Source organism: Megalopta genalis, unplaced genomic scaffold, assembly GCF_051020955.1.
Source record: "Megalopta genalis isolate 19385.01 unplaced genomic scaffold, iyMegGena1_principal scaffold0054, whole genome shotgun sequence".
NCBI classification, from domain to species: domain Eukaryota; kingdom Metazoa; phylum Arthropoda; class Insecta; order Hymenoptera; family Halictidae; genus Megalopta; species Megalopta genalis.
Window position 1 is genome coordinate 790,771 of NW_027476123.1, and position 16,221 is coordinate 806,991.

Sequence of the window (16,221 nt, forward strand, 5' to 3'; positions counted from 1 at the left end):
TCTCACTTCGTTTCGCTTCGAATTTTATATTTATGTATGAACTTGGAGTCGAAGAGGTGTTTCAACTGATCTAAATTTTCCACGCATTTTGTAGTCCGGTAATTCGACAATTTGTGAAATTGCTTCTGCTATATTTATACTGTAATCAACATAAGTCTCCCTTTTTCAACTGTGAATAGCTTTATTTATAATGTAGGTATTGAACAGAGTCATATCTGACATGCAAAAGAAAAGTTTTCGGCATCCTTCGATGACTTTTTTCATGATTCGGAAACAGGCAAACAACTGATCTTGATGATCAACGGCACCCATAACCTTGTTATATTCCAGAATACATTTAGGCTTCATTACTTTCTGTAATTCTTTGTTTGATTACTCGACCAGCTCTGCAGTTTCGTGTTTCATTGATATCATATACACGTCGCGCTTGTCCTTCCACCTCACAGCTATCAAATTATTGCAACATCTTCATATACATTCTCCTTTCTTCAAAATATGCTTTTGATTGGCGTTTGGCATATTTTTCCTGTTCTTGCGCACTGTCTCGATTACGTTTGCCTTTTTCTGGTGTAATTTTTAAAAACAGATTTGGTGAAGAGTACCAGTTATCCAGAGACAAAGTATATTCCTTGTTTATTATAAATTTTGACAGCTCTATCACAACGTTCTCTAACGCACTATCATTTCGATCAATTTTGTACTGGCCAGTATATATTTTAAATCCGTGACAGAAACCGGTACTTGCCTCGTACAATTTGTAAATTTTTAATACAAATCAGGCTCTTTTGGATGGATTGAATTGTTTGTACGCTAAACGCGCGCTCTTTATATTTCATTAAGGATTCGTCTATACTGGCATATTCATTGGGTGTGTAAATTTCTTTAAATTTTTCATTCCAAAGGTTGATGATAGCTTTTATCTTTCGAAGTCGGTCATTACTATCAGCAGTTTCATTATCAGAGAAATGTAAAAATCTCGAAATTTGCCGAAATCTCTTAAAAGGCATCGTTTGTCTAAATATTGGCGTTTCTACTACAGCTCTTCTAGTTCAATACAGTTAAATATTTGATTTTTTTCACTTGACCCATCAAAATTCACAGTGCATAATGGGCCTTTATTTCATCTAAGATAACAGGATACCAAGTGTCGTCCACATGCCGTCTTTATGCTCGTCGTGAATTGTCTGATGTGCGAAGCGATTTGTTTTCATGGTCAGCATTTCCCGAAACTTGTTATCAAATGTAATAAAAAATAGGTCTAGCATTGTTAGATTCTCGCTTAAATTATTTAAAATAGATGATTTTATTCCATGATGTTCAGAATACTTCCAAACTATTGGTGTGTTTTTCACTTTCTGGCAAATCCATGATTGTCGTACCTTTCTCTTCACTACTCCCAACTATAATCATACGCCTTACACGCTTTGTGATTGGCGCAAACACGTTACTATCACTGGATTCGTTATCATTGCTTTTATCTAACCCTTTCGTATTTTGCATTTTGTAGGGATTTCTTAAATTTTAATAACTAAACTGCTTTGTAACAACAATTATAAGAATCGCGACTAACTCTCGTTCGCGAGCCTGGCTCGTGATATTCATTTTTGATAAGCGATGGTAATATACAACGAATTTGTACAAGAAAACTGTTGTGGAAAAGACCAAGAATCTTTTTTTCAGGTTTAACGTCGCATCGACCTTCATGTCATTAGCGACGGTTTATTGTCCTGTTTCTTGTTTTTATTTCTTGGTAGATGTTGGTTTCCTTTAGGAATTTTACGACGAGTAGTATCATGTATTTTTGTCTTGATATTTCGTATTTTCTGCATTCGAAAAGGACGTGGTTGGTCGACATAGTTTGGTTGCACGTGTTGCAAAAGGGTGGTTCTGTTCGTTTGATTAATCTTTTTTTAATGTTATTGGAGCAGAGATCTTGAAATTCAAGTCGCTAATTTTATTGGGTTGATATGGCTTTCTTCTGATGTTATAGATAGCGGTCTCTTATTCTCCGTTTTGTTTGTGTTGGATTTTTCTGTCTCTATTTCCATTGTATTTGTCCTGCCTTCTTGATATTCGACAATACGTTGACCGATATGAATATATCATTGATGATTGATACGTTAATGCGGGGGGAGGGGATTTATATTCGGATCGGTTTGGGAACCGTTTTCGTTCGTGTTTGTATTGTTAGGACATTGCTTATAGCTTGATTGATTACAATTGAAGCAGATCTGTTTCTCTGAAGTGGTGAATATTCAGAGACTTGTTATAAACAAGTTTGTAGACTTGTCTTCTTCTGAAACTTAATATGTTTGCAAAATCTGGGTCTGTGATTACTGCTTTCAAGTACAGTGACTCGCATTAATATTCGGACACGATATTATTATAAAAATTATTACTCCCTTTTATTATTTATAATAGTATTATTGAATCAATAGTTTTCGCATATAATAAAGCACTTCTTATAGTTAGTAGAAACATAAATTTTTTGTTTATTTATTGCGCATATTCTTTTGTATAATAAGCAAATCTGTTTGTCAGTAGAGGCACAAATTCTGTGTAGGGTATCGTCAAAATTAATTAAGAATGTGCTTGGAAATTTGTTCAGGACGTCGATATCGACGTATACTTGACGTCTGAAGCTGCACAAATTCCGGGTCAGATATCTCTGCTCTCAGGTCGGTTATTCTTGAGCAGAGTTTGATGTTATTGGTTCTAAATGCATTTTCAATTACTGAATTTGGGATGATCGATGCTACATTTGACAGCTCGATACGTTGGATCGGCGAAATCATAGGACGGATTTCAATATTTGTGTTGCTGATAGTAATTGATTTAAATTTTGCTGTTATGTTGCTGACAGTTTCTTTGTTATCTAGGTATGTGCATACCCTACCGTTTGAAATTCTCGATATGTATTTGATAGATCTGGGGCCTATTATCTTTCCTATGGCTAATGCATAGTCCCTGACGGTAATACCATCTACAGCATGCAGTATTATGGCTTGGTCCTTGGTTGGGGCGTATTCTCGTTTGGCATTTTCGTAGGAGGTGACTGATATAGTTTTGTTGTTGGCTCGATTTCTTGAACTATTGGGGAGTTGGGAAGGATTCCTGTAGTCAGGATCTCATCCCAGATCTGATCGCTCGACATTTGTATCATGATACTGTAGGAAATGAATCGGCAAATTTATTATTCTGAGTCGAAGTTTTAAATTGTTTATTTCACAAAGGCTCGGCTCGAATAAACATCGTAATGTATTAAACAATCTTCTTATCGATCGCATCAAACAGCTAACACGATTCATTCTACAGTTCGGCCAATCCTGAACTGTAGAATGAACATCCATGGTCACCAAAGAATCACAACTTTATTTCCAAGAGTTAGATCTTAAAAAATATACAATTCATATTATACAAAACGTAAATAAGAAATAATAAAAATAAGTCTTACGGAATGCAACAAATACGCATACAAACACACACAAACTTAAACTTATTCACAATGCGGTATCGTTTTAGTTTTCGAACAATCTGACACAATGCTTCATTTCAAACTCTGTCAAATTTCGAATCACTTCTTCAGATCTTGTCGATCTACAAGCAAACAGTCTAACGAATTTGGTATAAACCCATCCACTACTGCCAAAACATATATAAAACCTTTTCCACACTTCTCCGTAATGATCCACATGAATTGTCTGAAATGGTAGGTCACCTTTAGGTAAACTATGCAAAAACCTCTCCTGTCTACCACTAATTAGCTAAAATTCAATACATTTCAAACAATTGTTAATATATTGTTTAATCTTTTGTCGCATTTCCGGAAACCAGTATATTTGTCTTATGTCATCGATGACTTTGTCAATACCTACATGCCCCAAATTGTCATGAGCCTAATAATCTATATATACTTATATAGTATTTAATTTATATATATTTATATATATTTATATAATTGTCATTAGCCTAATAATATTATTTTCTAAACACGCGGGTACGTAAAATAACAATTTATCATTATTAATTTTTCTATTTTCCTATAAACTAACCGTCCCTTAATTCATAATGTTTTTTCTCGCTTGTTTCCAATCTATTTCTTAATCCACGAATCGTATGGTCTTGATATTGTTTAATTGTCAATGTCTCTTCTAAAGTATTAGGTTCCAATACTGCGTCAAGATATCTTAGCTCGCAACTCATTTGAGTCGCTCGAACGTCCCGGTGAAATGTCGGGACGCACATTGTTGTTGTTAATCCTGAGCTCCTTAAACCGGTGGAACACGCAAACGTTCGTGAGTAATATCCTATCACTAAGCTTGTTCGACCACGGACCGTAAGTCCACAATGTTGAATCCTTCGGCGATGATGGATCGTGCACGTGATTTCTTCTGCATCCCTGCCTCGATGATGAAATGCTTTCTGGCAATGAATATGGGTTTGAGATTTTTAGAGCATTTCTTGCATAATCTTCATTTCGTCGACTCCTGCGTTGCGCATCATTTTTGTTCCTACAGCTTGTTTACTTCTGAAAAAATACAAACATGCAAAATATATAAACATGTGCTAGAAATGAACGATGTATTGCGTAGCAATTTTTAAAAAATGCGGATCTATCAGGGACGGTGGTGGATTGTTGTTATACTAATTGACCGCGAACTAATTCGTAGCACACGATCCATTTTTTTATTCGATTGGATTTCACACCTCGTACCCAATTCATAATCGATTCGATTTCATCAAAATTCAATTCATGGCCGATATAGATGTACTCTATTATTATCACTTTTCTTTTACTCATTATATCATTACCCAGTGTATTCAGAGTTAATAGTACATATATTTATTAAAAGGACAACCAATAGTAGTAGTAGTAGTAATAGTTGTAATCTAAAATTGTTGAAAAAGTAACTGTAGCCTCGGACAAAAATTAATTTATACTTTAGTTGGGACTGAAGTTCGAAATTATCAGATTTCATTGCGCCGGTTTCTTAAGCGCGCACAGGCGGTAATATAAACTGTAACTTATAAATACACACCGCGATACACACCCATTATCGCCGGTGTGGTTAGAGCACACCAGCGGTAGCATACAATGTAAAAAGTAATAAATGACCGTCTTTAATTGGTGGAGAGGATCACATCAAAAAGATATATACGCGGACGATATTCAGTCGCGGTCTGTTAGTTGAAATTGGGCGATCAGTCGTTCGTGCATAACGTACATATATCTTCTTTAAAATAAAAATTATAATAAAAGTTTTAGTAAAACTTTGTACAGTAAATAAATAATCCAAGCCATAATCCCAATAAAAATAAATAATTAAATAATGAATTTTTAAAAACAAAGTTACAATTTTCTTCCTCTGTCATAATTCTTCGTCATCCTTATTATACAATAAATAATCATCTTTTCAAAAAATTTGTGTTTCCTCCTCCTCTAACATAACCCAGCTTCATCCCTTCCATGTGTTATTCATTTCTGTTCGGGGCTGGAACTATCCCAGAATGGGAGACTGTTAGTCGGAATGGTTGAACCTAAATAAACGATTAAATACATGTAAACACGTCGAGTCTTTATTACAGAATCGCAGACGCGATCAACAAATAAATGGTTTTAAGTATACTTGATGAGAAAAATTCTCGGTCTACGTGGATGGCACAAGGTGGAAAAAAACAATTGGTCCCAAATGGTAGTCGCTACTTTAGCATAAACGAAGTACATATAGGGGAGGGGGAGGATACTGGCCTAATTATTGGCACACGTGTATTGTGCTGTGATCAGCGAATTATGCCTCGTATTTGCATGTTACTTGCGCGGTTTTATTCAGTAATTTATGTATGTTAGCCGTGGCGTAATAATACAGAGCTAATAAGTAAGGTAAGAAATTTATTATGCTTGATTACCAATGAACGACTGTTTTATTACTCTTTATACCTTTTGTCATTGTGGCGTACGTGATCGAATGCATGTACAATTATAACGGCGTACATGATAGCGCAGGTAAAAGGGATCGGATGTCCGAAAGATAGGCTGATCGAATGCGTCTCAGGTGGGCTCGCCTGGCACTCTACCCGAACGAATTTTCCTGCGTCACGAATCGAATTCCCGAATATCGTGCATTATGTCGGGTGGTCTGTCTAGGAGCCTGTAAAATCCCGGAGTTGGCCTTATTTTCCAGCTTGACCACCGGTCAAAACGGGGACAACGTCAAAGCATTTTTGTTTCATATTTAAAGTACCTTATCATTTCTTACACACAAAATTTCACTTTTTTGCATAAATAACAAATGAATCGAACGATTTATTTAATTTCTTCATGTATTACGTCAAAATTGCTACCATATTTTGTCGTGTATTCATTTTCCATGTATATGAACAAATAGATGTTCATACTCAAAAATCTTGAGGTTCCTTATCATTTTGTCCGCCAGAGTATTTGTAGGATTGGGATGGGCGTATTCGAAGTATAACTTTAATGACGAAATAATTTAATAAAAATGTAAAAATGTAAAGATATAAAAATGGTACAATGGTCATGTGTACATTCACGATCGAAACTGATACATATCTGCGGTGTCTCCGCGATCTTCTTTTATTTCTTCCTGGACACGTTCCTGGAATGCTGGAGAATGATCGCAACGTTCTGTTTCTTTCGGTTCAATATTTCGGAAGCTCTCGATCCTCCGGGATGCTTTGTTGCAGCATCGGTATCGCCGGTCTCATTAGCCAATATCAGCCGATTACGATGCATCTGAAACAATAGTGTAAGAATGCCCATAAGGATGCCAAATGAAAGGTAACGTAACGACCTTTGAGGTCCATTTATACAAACGTCACCGCGGGTACATCGTAAAACTCACACCAACAGATCAGTACGTGTAGCGCCGTGCTTTTACGACGCCTTTTTGACGCGCGGGGATCGAACGTCAACCCTACCGGGGTTGTAAGGCCCGGGCTTCACTTATCTGAAGACGCGTCGGTTTTGAAGTGGTTATCGGTCCGATTGACCGATTTAGAGTGGATGATCGATTGAATTCCCGAGTCGAATGAATCTCCGGTTGCGACGAGTGAGTCTCCGAACGATTGAGACTGTTCGACGCACGGGTGAGACTCCGTTATCGAGAATGTATAGTAATATGGCTTGAAAACTACCGAACCACTCTTGAACCACTACTTGGATTGAATTACGACTGAATATTACGACTGAATATCAATTTGCCTCGACTGCTCGCGTTTTTTATACCCGTTTTCCCCACTTGAGATTCTTGAAGGAACCTCCACCTCCATGCCTGGATGCGCTGATTGGTTTTCTCGAAAATTACGATTTCCCAATCAGCGTCCTCCGAACGTTTCGTCACCACCCTCTCGTACCGTCCTGCACGGGCCTTGTCTTGAAGAGGGGTGCGACACGTAATTGCGTGGTTGGGGAGGTCCTCCGGGCCTTGAGATGTCATCCCCGCGACGGTTGGGACTAACTTTCCCAAGACACGTTCAAAAATCTCAAGTGTTTTGAGGGAGGTTTCTTTCGGGCCTTTAGGATTTATGACACGTCGCGATCATTAGAAAAGACGGAGACACTGCCCGGATGTTCGGCAGCTGCCAAAAAGGTCTCCGTCTCCTCAGATGACCCACGCTGGTCCGTGCCATAAACCCTTCACGAGAGAGGTCTGCGGGGGGTTCTACGTGACGGAACATGCTCCCCCCGTTGAGCGACAAATCGCTCAATGCCCTGTAGTTTGATTAAAGCTATCTTAAATTTACTTAAGAATAGCGACTGTCTCTAGTGGGTGTCCTCGACTGGTAGCGGCGCCAACTGTTTCACATTGCGCCTGTAAACACCGGTAGATGTTCGCACGGAAACAGCCCGGATGACATTGTCCTCCCCTGGATGGATCTTCTCGATGCGACCCAGGTGCCACTGGAGCGGTGGAAGATTGTCGTCTTTTAGAACGACGATGGTGCCTTCTTGGATGTTATGGGAGCCCTGGCTCCACCTTTGTCGTACGTTAAGGTGGTTGATGTACTCCTTATGCCACCGAGTCCAAAAGTCCTGCTTAACCTTTTGGATATGCTGCCACTTCGACAGCCGGTTCGTGGGCGTTGAAGTCAGATCGGCTTCCGGCAAGCTCGTCAATGGATTGCCAATCAAGAAGTGACCAGGTGTTAAGGCTAATGGATCGTGAGGATCTGAGGATAGGGGAGTTAAAGGGCGAGAATTCAAAATCGCTTCGACCTCAGTGATGAATGTATTGAATTGCTCAAACGTGAACAATTCATCCCCAACGACTCGCTTGACATGGTGCTTGAATGATTTCACCGCGGCTTCCCATATCCCGCCGAAGTGTGGTGAAAGGGCAGGCATGAAGTGCCATGTAATTCCCTTGCCCGCGAGGAAATTTTCTACCCTGCTGTCCGCCTTCAAGATTTGTTGGAGTTCCCGTAATTCATTGTTGGCTCCCACGAAATTGGAGCCGTTATCGGAATAAATGTTGCGACATATGCCTCGACGCGCGATGAGACGTTTCAATGCCGCGATAAACGCTTCGGTCGTCATATCGCTCGCAACTTCCAGATGAACGGCCTTGGTCGCCAGACATATGAATACGGCAACGTAAATTTTTACTTTGGTGCGATTGCGGAAGCGCCGCTCCTTGATATAAAAGGGTCCGCAATAATCTACACCGCAGTTATAGAAGGGCCGCGTTTCGGTAACTCGGGAGGCAGGTAGATTTCCCATGATGTATTCGGGTGTAGGCGGATTCACCCTGAAACACCTGACGCATTGTCGCACGATTTTGCGAGTCGCGTTCCTTCCGTCGATCGGCCAGTACTTCTGTCGCACGGCATATAAGGTTGTTGTAATGCCGGCGTGATGATTGCTCACATGTTTGTCGCGAATGATCAAATCGGTGATATGGTGACCTTTGGGAAGCAAAATCGGATGTTTTTGGGCGTATTGTAATTTCGAATTTTGCAACCGGCCTCCCACGCGGAGTATACCTCTTTCATCGATGAAAGGGTGTAGCGGCAAAAGTTTGCTTTTCGCATGTAAATTTGACCCGGTTTTTAGGTTTTGCAGATCTTGGGCGAAAGCCGATGCTTGGACCAATCTGATTATTTGCTCGTTTGCCGATTGGAGCTCTTCGACTGTCAGAGGTCCTTTGTTCTTGCGAGGCTGTCTGAATCGTAAGCAATACGCGGTGATTCTAATTAACCGAGATATATCGGAATACCTGGTTAAGATTTCATCGGTATGGCTAACGGTAGCGAGACACTTTAGACGTTTCACCTCTGGCACATCTTCCGTGATGTCGAACTTCGATTTTGGCCATGTCGATTCGATAGTGGATAGCCATTCGGGTCCGTGTCGCCAATTCGAATCGCGAAGAAATTGGGCTGGTGATTGTCCCCTTGACAGTAGATCTGCTGGATTGTCTTGAGATCTCACGTGTCGCCAAGCAGCAATGTCTGTTTTGCCTTGTATGTCGGCCACCCTATTGGCTACGAATGTTTTTAAGGTGCATGGTTCCTTCTGGATCCAGTTCAAGACGATGGTAGAATCGGTCCAGAAGTTAACATGCTCGGTTTCGATGTGCATAGCCTCTCGGACTGTGACGTACAGTGATGCCAGAAGAACTGCACCGCACAGTTCTAAACGGGCGAGGCTTACGGTTTTTAGCGGGGCGACACGTGATTTGGCGCAAAGCAACTTGCTGACTATTTCTCCGCGGTTGTTGACTGAGCGCACGTATATGCATGCCCCATACGCACGTTCGCTTGCATCACAAAAGCCATGAAGTTCGAGCCTTTGCGCGGAAGGTTGACCGACGTTTCGATCAAACGAAATGTTGTTTAATTGCCCGATTTCTTCCACGAATGCGATCCACTCCGTGTGAAGACTGGCTGGCAGCGATTCGTCCCAATTCAATTTCAACTGCCATAGACGTTGCATGATTAATTTTGCTACGACAGTGACCGGGGCCAAGAGACCTAGCGGGTCGAAAATTCTTGCGATAGTCGACAAGATGGTCCGTTTCGTGATCTTTGTTGGAGCGTGGAAGTCGACGGCGTACGCGATTGAGTCGTTTCGCGCGTCCCACGAGATACCGAGCGTCTTCACCGTGGACTCGTCGAAGAATTTCGGATGGATCTGCTCCTTGTTTAAACCCTCAAGAAGTTCAGGGTCGTTGGAGATCCATTGACGGATGTTGAATCGTCCGCGCTGGAGTAGTTCCATGATTTCGTCGCGTAGATTCTTGGCCTCTTCATGGGTGTTCGCGCCGGTGAGGAGATCGTCGACATACAAGTCCCGCTTTAAGGTTGTAGCTGCTCGTGGGAAGTCAGCTTGCTCGTCGTCTGCAAGCTGATGGATGCTTCGTATAGCCAGAAATGGTGCCGAGCACAGTCCGAATGTGACTGTGTTTAGCTCGTAATCGGCTATTTCGTTGCGCTCGTTTCTCCACAGAACTCGCTGATAACGACGATCCTCTGGTCGTATGAGAACTTGCCGGTACATCTTTTCGATGTCTCCGGTCAAGACGTACGTATGTAATCGAAATCGTATGAGCAGTGCGAAAATGTCGTCCTGAATGGTTGGCCCTGTGTTTAATGCGTCGTTCAGGGACAGCCCGCTGCTTGACTTCGCCGAACCATCGAAGACTACTCGAACTTTTGTCGTTGAGCTCGAACTTTTGATGACCGCGTGATGGGGCAGGTAGAAACCATTCGCGTTTTGTGGTTTCGTCTTGCTCATGTGGCCGAGCGTCAAATATTCCTTCATGACCGCGGAATACTCTTCGCGCAATGACGGATCACGCTGAAGTTTGCGTTCAAGCGAAAGAAACCGATTAATGGCTTGCGTCCGAGTTTCGCCTATTAATGTTCTCTTCGCATTGAACGGTAACGCGACGACGTACCGTCCGGTGTCGTCTCGTTTCACGTGGTCGATGAAGTGGTCTTCGCACTCGCGTTCTTCGGCTGTTAAATGATGCTCACGCGGTCCCTCTTCGATGGTCCAGAATTTTGATATGTCGAAGTCGAAATTGCTTACAAATGTTCGATGCTTCACGCGCGACGAAGCAGACAAAACACTCCCCCCGATGATCCAACCGAATTGAGTTTTTTGCAAAATCAGATCCGGTCCGTTTGATGTTGACAGGTCGATTTGTCCGATGCTTAGGCTGGCTAGCGAAGGGCCGGTGCCTATTAACATGTCCACGGATGCTGGACGATGAAAATTCGGATCTGCCAATTTGAGATTGACCGGGATTCGCAATTTAGATCGGTCGATGTTCGTGTCCGGTATGGGTCCCGAAATGTTGGGGATTACCAAAAACGTGAGATCTCGTTGAAATCTTGACGTCTTCGATTTGATGGCAGTTGAAACGATTTTGTCGCTTAGCGTGTTTAAGTCGTTCAATGCTTCGATGGTTGCGGAAGCTGCCCTTTGTGGTAAACGTAATTTTTTCGCGAATCTTTGTGTGATGTAATTCGCGTTCGAGCAAGTATCTATCAAGGTTCGACATTCTAATGGTTTTTGGTCGCAGTCTAACACGTCGACAACTGCGGTAGCCATTAGTTCGTTTGTCGCGATCTTGACGGACGGAGCGCTTTTCCGGATCCTGTATTTTCGCTTTCTAGTACGGCGCGGCTTCGACAGCGATGCGTTCTGTCATTGATGTTTATCGTCATCTAGATGAAGCTTCGTGTTATGTTGCTTGTTACATACACGACATTTCCCGGCCGTGCAGTCGTTGGTTTTGTGGCTGGAATTTAAACAGTTTAGGCACACATTCGCCTTGCGTGCCATCGCGATCCGGTCGACGATCGGAGCATCCAGAAATTTGCTGCACTTAAACACGGGGTGCGCTCCGGCGTTGCAGATGTTGCAATTTCGTTTAGTCGCGCAATCCGACGGTGACGAACGCGAATCGTTGGCCGTCTCGATCTTGTAGTTCGTGTTGTTGGTGGCGAAAGTCCGGCGTTTTGTTCGCGGAGATGGGATCTGACGAGATCGGATTGGATGCGCGTTCGTCCGAGGCTCAGATTTTGGGGGCGCGGTGTCATCGTCGTCGCATTGATGCGACGCGTTATGCAAATATTTGAAGACATCCGCGATTTTAGGAACTTGGGTGTCGGCCAGAGTTCGTTCCCACGTTTTCTTCGTCTCCTTACTCATTTTCGATATGAGGATACTCGCTAGTAGATCGTTTGCGATATCCTCCCATGATCTACCGAGGGCTTGCAGTGATCGTACATGAAGCTGCACGTGGTTGGCCAAGTCGCGGATTGATTCCGATGAATCGTCGGGCATTGCAGGGGTGTCTCGCAAGAGCGCGGCGTGGCGTAATACGAGTGCGCGTTCGTTGTCGTATAGTTCCTTTAAGTGACTCCACGCTTCGTTATAATTGTCGTCGCATATTGTGAAGGCTTGAATCGCGGAAGCTGCCTTTCCGGTTAGCGACAATCGCAGATAATTTAGTTTTTGTACGTTGTTCAGCCCGGACTGTTGGTCGATTAAAGAACTGAACGCATCCTTGAATGTGAGCCAATTTTCCATTTTACCGTCGAATTTCGGAAGGTCGATTTTTGGCAAATTTACCGGGACTGCGTACGTCGATGCAGTTGATACCGGAGAATTTCGCGCGGAATTGTTCTCTCGGGACTGCGAGTCGAATGATCGTTGGAGAATGAGTGCTGATGCCGTCACGTCGTCGTATGCGTCAGTCACTTCTTCGCGCTCGCGCTCTGATTCGTCGAAATCTTCTAACGTCATAAGGACATCTTGATCCGCGTTAAAATTTTCGAATGACTTGCGGAGTCTGCCGATTCGATCATCTAATCTTATTCTGTCCTTTTCGGAATCGACGTATGATTCGATGAAATTCCGAAGCCACGTTATTTGTGACTTGAATGAGCGGCGTTTCATTTTTAGAGCGCGAATTTGTTGGTCTCGGTCTTCAACTGAGGTCGACATGTTAGATGATGCGATGTAAGTGGATGGGAATCACGAAAGGAATGATCACGTTCTTGTTAAGAAATAGCAAATCCTTTTGGACGAGCTTACCTTGTACGATGTCCTTGCGTGATGGAGGCGTCTCTGGACCGAATGACTGCCGAAGACGTATCTCGATACTCTGCAAGGCTGGCTGCTCGAGTCCTGGTGCGATTCCCGTATCCGGCTCGAAGGACCAAAATGTAGCGCCGTGCTTTTACGACGCCTTTTTGACGCGCGGGGATCGAACGTCAACCCTACCGGGGTTGTAAGGCCCGGGCTTCACTTATCTGAAGACGCGTCGGTTTTGAAGTGGTTATCGGTCCGATTGACCGATTTAGAGTGGATGATCGATTGAATTCCCGAGTCGAATGAATCTCCGGTTGCGACGAGTGAGTCTCCGAACGATTGAGACTGTTCGACGCACGGGTGAGACTCCGTTATCGAGAATGTATAGTAATATGGCTTGAAAACTACCGAACCACTCTTGAACCACTACTTGGATTGAATTACGACTGAATATTACGACTGAATATCAATTTGCCTCGACTGCTCGCGTTTTTTATACCCGTTTTCCCCACTTGAGATTCTTGAAGGAACCTCCACCTCCATGCCTGGATGCGCTGATTGGTTTTCTCGAAAATTACGATTTCCCAATCAGCGTCCTCCGAACGTTTCGTCACCACCCTCTCGTACCGTCCTGCACGGGCCTTGTCTTGAAGAGGGGTGCGACACGTAATTGCGTGGTTGGGGAGGTCCTCCGGGCCTTGAGATGTCATCCCCGCGACGGTTGGGACTAACTTTCCCAAGACACGTTCAAAAATCTCAAGTGTTTTGAGGGAGGTTTCTTTCGGGCCTTTAGGATTTATGACACGTCGCGATCATTAGAAAAGACGGAGACACTGCCCGGATGTTCGGCAGCTGCCAAAAAGGTCTCCGTCTCCTCAGATGACCCACGCTGGTCCGTGCCATAAACCCTTCACGAGAGAGGTCTGCGGGGGGTTCTACGTGACGGAACAGTACGGTCCACAGACATGGCCTCGCCGTAAGACGGCCGGGCTGACGGAAAAGTGTTGTTCTGAACTACATCTGACCGTTACCAGACCGGATGACGAGGTCCTAACCTCGCTATTAAACTAAAAGAAGAATGGATTCTACTCAGCTACATCGGAAGCTAGGCTAATCCTCTCGACTTGTTTTTATAGTTGTTGACAATTGACGACTATAATTCCGTATCGGTACACGGCTGGCGACGTTTTCATCAGCGAAGTTTGCTGTACACGTGAAAATAGTAAAAGAATAAAGTCATTTCCAGGCTTATAAACATCAGGGAAAATATTTCTCACCTAAATATTAGATATTTCTCACATCTGAAAGCGGACAGTTCGAATGGATATTTGATCGCCGACCGTGTGTCGCTGCAAGGCATTCCTGTTTCTTACAAGTTTCTTGATAAACTATTTTTCGCTTGTAGACATTTAAATTACAGACAGGCTGTGGATATTATTTCTCACAAACCAGGTATGTATTGTGAAAGGGATGACTGATATGCTATTTTTGAATGTATTACTTTACGAATGGAATGGAGCCGTTCTTCATTGAATAAGAATTTCATTGGCAGAAGTTGACGTTCCCATTACGACAGTTCTAGGTACTAAGTATTTTTTTACAATAGCAGTTAATGGTTGCTGTATCATATGATTCTAGGTAACTCATATTTAACAGACAGTTATTTTTATATTTTTAGGTCAATAACTCGCAGGGTACCTTATCACTTTAACAGCTATCCTAACAGCTACCTGCGATGAATGCTCAGTCAAGTGTTTTAGTGCATTGTATAATAATTAAATGTAGAGCTCGAAATGTCGACTAAAAAGGCGCTTATATGTTAAGTGGCCGCGACATTTTGAAGTCGGAAACGATTGTCCTCGTTACTGCAACATGGCTACTTTGGGGTACTGCCGATCTTACGATAATTTCTTATGTTTATTCTCAATTGATCTAATATATTCTAGATATATAACAGAATGCTTCAGGAAACATAGTGTCACAGAACTAAAACCATTTTATTTGACTAGTTCCCTTCATCTGTAATTTTCACAACCGAATCAAAAGTTTAACATCCTAAGATTTATGAAATGCGGAAACTAGCTTCTTAAATTTCTAATAATGGTTTGACGTCATTTTGCCCTATGAATCAGGTTGCAAATAAAGACGAAAAAGATACAAAAAACATGCTTTCCAAAACAAAAGAATAAACTATTATATCTATAAAACTCGACAAAATTACAGAAAAATAATAAATAATCCACTGCCTAGATACATTTACGTCTTGTTTTAAGTTTTCATGTCTTTTTTTATGTGTGCGTTGTGATTACAGAGCCCTCTTATGACAAACTGCGTATTGCATTTAACGTTAATTTCTTGGTCTGTGAAATGTATGGACACTGCACGTAATTTTCTTTCCTTTTTTAAAATAATATTGCAAGTACTGAAACATGTATAATAAGTTATGATACCTAAAGCTCATACAATTTTCGAAGTTTAGTATTTACCTAGAACTGATTACATCAAATTAGATCTAATTAGATCAGTGCACAGAAATCGACACACGGTAACTAGACGAGTGATCAGAAATTGGCACATGGTAATTAGAAAAGGCTCAGTTACTGGCACATAGTAATTAACTTTTCATTTTTTAAGAGCGCAGTAATTCGATCGAAAACTGATTTTTATATTAGATTTTGTTAATTATTTTGTGTTCTTTATATATTTCGGTTATCATAAAATTTGTATTTATATTATATAATAGACATCAATGTTAGAGGTGTGCGAGTACTTCTTAAAATACTGGGAGCGCGTCTTTTTTTTAATACGGTCCTAGTTAAAAATTTTTGATTTCCATTGTTGCAGTTTATTTTGCAAAATTTTATATTTTTTAACAAACCAGAAAAGTAAGATATGTATAGTTTGATTTAAAATTCTCTACGTATGACAGTATGTAATAGCTTGGTTCTCTCGATTGCAACGATATTTCCAATTGTTGAAAACATCTTTTCGCTAGTCAATTTTGTACTAGGTACGGCGATGTGTCGTTTTGTAATAATTGGTAGCATAGGAAATCGAATGTTTTCAGGAATCTTGAATATTGTCGTCCCGATCTCGTCCCGACCCGATACTCATCTTCTCATCCCGTTCCAAGCATCGGGTTTCGGGAAATCTCG

At 41.8% G+C, this 16,221-nt stretch overlaps 2 protein-coding genes across 2 annotated transcripts; both read right to left on the minus strand.

Moving 5' to 3' along the window:
• Positions 1 to 7,783: 7,783 nt before the first annotated feature.
• On the minus strand, positions 7,784 to 11,587 carry LOC143261513 (uncharacterized). Its single transcript, XM_076527930.1, has one exon. It carries the CDS (start codon positions 11,576 to 11,578, stop codon positions 7,784 to 7,786), a length of 3,795 nt encoding a protein of 1,264 aa, XP_076384045.1. The 5' UTR covers positions 11,579 to 11,587.
• An 87-nt stretch (positions 11,588 to 11,674) lies between these two features.
• LOC143261514 (uncharacterized) lies at positions 11,675 to 12,778 on the minus strand. The gene has a single exon (XM_076527931.1). It carries the CDS (start codon positions 12,776 to 12,778, stop codon positions 11,675 to 11,677), a length of 1,104 nt encoding a protein of 367 aa, XP_076384046.1.
• Positions 12,779 to 16,221: the final 3,443 nt, after the last annotated feature.

Coding starts and splice junctions, on each gene's coding strand:
- LOC143261513 (XM_076527930.1), bottom strand. CDS start 11,578: ATGGCTACCGCAGTTGTCGACGTGTTAGACTGCGACCAAAAACCATTA.
- LOC143261514 (XM_076527931.1), bottom strand. CDS start 12,778: ATGACGTTAGAAGATTTCGACGAATCAGAGCGCGAGCGCGAAGAAGTG.